General features: G+C 36.8%; 1 protein-coding gene across 1 annotated transcript in view; it reads right to left on the bottom strand.

Annotated features, from left to right (window-relative positions):
• The window catches only part of LOC125503478 (UDP-glycosyltransferase UGT5-like), a 3,276-nt gene extending 2,779 nt beyond the window's left edge, over positions 1–497 (bottom strand). The window contains exon 1 of the mRNA XM_048663901.1: positions 8–497. Coding sequence (XP_048519858.1) covers positions 8–251 — 244 coding nt within the window. The 5' untranslated portion in view covers positions 252–497. The remainder of the gene's footprint in view (positions 1–7) is intronic.
• Between the last annotated feature and the right edge of the window lie 3,722 nt (positions 498–4,219).

Here is a 4,219-nt window from a genome sequence, read left to right as displayed (position 1 = left end):
AACTTACTGTGATACTCTTCGGCTATTCCCTCAACTACTACATGTTCCCACGAAACATTACTGGGAACATTTTTGGCTGGAAAGGGGGCAATAACTGTAACTTGATGTCCGGCTTCGGCCAGTCCTTGCATTAGTTTGAACGCTAAAGTGTAGTGACTTCGAACCGGGATGGGAAAAACACCCAACAGTCTAGCACCATTGCATCCACCATTGCACAGAATCGCCAAAAATATCACCCATGTTGGGTTCATCTTGGCATGTAAACTAGCACTGTTAAGCACCAGTTCCAAGCAAAAACTGCCTGCCTCAATCTATTAAAATGATTTAACTTTGCTGCATCAGATTGGTAGGGTTTTCGACGATAATGAGCCACTATGCTCAGAGTTCAGATATTAAGTAGGAATTATTCCAAGCCATAGTCCGCAGATCAATGAAAAAACTAGAGGAGCTGAAGCGGTATCTATGAGTCTGTTCTCGTTGATAATGATAATGAATGTTTTTAATGAGGACGTCGCAGGCGGTTTCTGAACATAAACACGTGAACCAACACTAATTAACATTCTGATGAAGAATCTGATAACCTAATCTGTTACTAAGTACTTCAGGGTGGACTTAGTACTTAATCGGTCAGTGTTCCAATTTCACTTAGCTCGATTGAAGAGCATCAAACACAACTTAAGAACAAGATATGAAAATTTCTGCCTTCATAGCCTTTTGGCACAATAGATTGAAACAAAGTTAGTTTCATTGTCAAAAGCGGGTTCTTGTAGTGCGAGCATTTCCAACGTAACTTAACTTGAAGCTCGCAAAGCTATTTTCGAATAGAAACGTGCAATTATTTGCTGCGCACTAATAATGGGAGTAGACGAAGTTTCATTATTGCACGATCTCAATAGAGTCGACTTCATAACTGAGCAACGCGCGATTGAAAATTTTTAATAAACTCCCTGAAAAATGGATCGGGAGTAATGTTTTATTGTTGCTCCTAGGAATTCAAACAGTTGTTTGTCAAAAAATTAATGGGGGTCTTCTGAAAGGAAAAACGAGTTATTTATTGCCCTTGGCATCATACTTTTCAACTTAAAATGAAAAGCTCTGAAGGTTGTTGAAAAATGCCAATCTTTCCCAGCTGGCCCAAGCTGTATATTCCTTATCAACAGCAAAGTTGCATAATAGTCGCTTGCTTGTTGCTCTCACCGTCTATCATTAAACATTTACCTCCCAATGACATGCTAAAACGGATGCAAATACCATCACTTAAAAACTATAGTGCATATTTTACGTTGATTACAAACATTGCACACGCCAGAATATCTCGAGTTTTTACGAGTTGGAAAAATGTTTTTTAACATTAAAAGGCAAAAACTGATATCAACCTTGTTTGACCTCGTATACAAATTGTAAACTAGATAATCCAATAGCAATTATTCGCAATTGTATTGTGACTGATCAATGCTTTGTGTTTTCCATGAAGCGAAAGGAAAAGCGTTCCAATTTTTGCCATTCTAAATCCAAGCAAATTGGAATATAATTTCGCTTTATCGCATCGCCGTTGAATATTATTGTCAGTTACAAAGAGCTGAGTTTAACGCCTGCATTAACACGACAAGTTTGCGAAGAAGGGTAAATATCTCCCTTTCAAAGTTCAACTTGGCAAAAGAGTGACGTATTTTATCGGTCTATTTTAAAGGGCAGAAGACATCAGAAGGCACAACTATGCTTACAAACTTTTCTTTTATTGTTGTCAAGTGTCTTGGGAGGCGATGAGATGCCTTGCTGTGAATTAATGAAGATCGCGCCCGCTTTAGAACTTTGAAAAGTTAGACACGTTTTTTCGGGAAACTTTCACTAAAAGCCCCCCAATATAGGCGAAGTTGTGACAGTGATAGGGGCATTTGCAGCTGAGTATTCTCTACAGTCAATGGAGTTTCAGTTTGCATTGTAATTCAGTCATCGTTTTGAAGATACACTCATTTATTTACGAACCGCATTTCTTATGAAGGGGTGGTTTTATGAGGAGAAAATTTTAAGCTTTACACCGACAATTTATGAGCTTTTGAATGCTTCTTTGGTTCCGAGAAAATGATTTTATTCACAAAAGGAAACTATCGAGAAAAGTACAGCGTTCTGCTTGTTATTCTTAATCCGGTTTCCTCCTGGCACGGCCCATCTTGTGACAATAATAATGATGCTAAAGACTTGTCTTGTATTACATAACTAAAGTTTCAGTATTCAGACGAGAACTGAAGCAAAAATATAAAGCTCAAAGGAAACTCGATGCATTTTCGCGCATTGAAAGATTGATCTAGTTTCTTCTGATTTTGATTTTTGGGTCGGTTGCATGATTGTACTTTGTATGCACTTTAAATGAGGGATGAAACAATAATTATAATAAATATTTTATTGATTTGAGAAAAAATTACAGAATTTATTGGCTCTGAATTATCTGCCATTTTGTCGTTAAACAGGTGAAAATTGTATCCACATTGGAAAAATCCTAAAATGCAGGCAATTTTTCGACATGTCTGTAATTTAATTTGCTCGGAAAACGTTGAATTCTGTTAACATTGAGTGGAAAAGCACATTTTAGCCGCACGGGAAAAACAATTTGCTCAAATAGAAAAATGATTAACACCCGACTTTGCAATGCATTGTTCGAAATGATCCATTGAATGTCAAAGAATGTTAAGCGGGCAACTAAATTGACTGTGAAATCGTGAATTCTATATCGGATGGTTGTTTTCAACCATACATTTTTCGGGTGTTTTTTTTCGTGATTATGGTACAATGCAATAGTTTATCGGTGTTATTTATGTAATTTGCGTTTGAGGAATTCGATTAAATCATTCAATATCCAATGCAAATTGCCTATTTAATCAAAACTGTATGAAGAATTTCCATACAGTTACGATATATGCAACCTGTTCGGTTTGAAAGTCTTCAGAAAAAATGAAACTTCTGCATACACAGAAAATTTATAAGGATAAAAACGGCGTTTTCCCAGGGTTTGTATTTCCCGTTATTATTTTTATTTTATTTTTAGTCCTCTCACACTTGCATTCTTGCACTTATCAGGAGTCAACCTTGTTTGCATACACATTGAATTGAATTATCGTGCATTTACAAACTTGCAGATCGATTTCCATTTATTACGATGAAAAGCAGCATCGTGCTTGGAAAATAAATCGGAAAAATTAATTAAGAAATGCATTTCAATTTCGTTCAGTTGTAATGGCATCCAAGCATCGGCAATATCGTGATTTAATAAAGCCAATAGAAACATTTCCATTGGCTGGTTGATTTGCTAGAAAGTTCATCGGGCTCATTTCAATCGATATTCCTATACACACATTGAAACTGATCGGGGATTGTGATTTTTGCAATTATGTAGAACTCGTTTCCGTTCCACGTTCTTGTACTTTAACAAACGCAACTAAATAGCGAGGAGCTTCCATTTATGCCACGTTGATAACTGTTACTATGCAAAGCTGTAAATTCAAATTTAAAGCAAATTTTCGACTCGATATGCTTTACCAAATTTGCTCTCTTCGAAGTTATTAGAAAGCGAGAAAGAAAAGCGAAATATACCAAGTCAAGCAGAAAATTTAATTAAAGTTTCAGCATTAAACGGGCCGGGAGTTTCGGCAAGGTAAACAGCCGTTTTCCTTCCACAACGATTGCGGATAATTGGATTCTGCAATTTATCAATTATTGAAACAAATATGTGCTAATCATTCATCGAAATGCCGATATAGCCAAACGAGCGAAACCAGCTTGCATCTTTTATATTTAGTTAGGATGTTTTGGTGTTCAAATATTGAAAATACGGCTAAACTTCAGTTCAGCAAGAAGTGCCCTGTGGACGGTTTAAGAAAAAGAGAAAATCCACCTGATGCTCTATGAAGCACTAGCACTAAATCACCTGAAGGTGAAGTATGCTTGGAAATTTTTTGACATTTTTGACATTATTACAGTGCTCGAACACTAATATTTTGGAAGATCCTTTATTCGTGAGCTACAATACAACAACCGACCGACAATACGACGTCAACAGTTTGGTTCAAAATTTAAGCGTTGAAATTTGTGTTTTTATCGGCGTCGGGCTGAAGTATTACGCAGTATTCGTAGAAATCGCCAATCCAGAAGACTGCCACGTTTTCCAGAACTATTTCCTGGGTATTTGCCATGCTTCCACGCTGGCCATGTGGAAACTGTGCTC

Source organism: Dendroctonus ponderosae, unplaced genomic scaffold (assembly GCF_020466585.1).
Source record: "Dendroctonus ponderosae isolate FM_Combo_2020 unplaced genomic scaffold, Dpon_F_20191213v2 Dpon_F_20191213_2, whole genome shotgun sequence".
In the NCBI taxonomy this organism is placed as follows: Eukaryota; Metazoa; Arthropoda; class Insecta; order Coleoptera; family Curculionidae; genus Dendroctonus; species Dendroctonus ponderosae.
The sequence above is the reverse complement of the archived record's forward strand: the minus strand, read 5'-3'. Positions and strand labels throughout refer to the sequence as shown.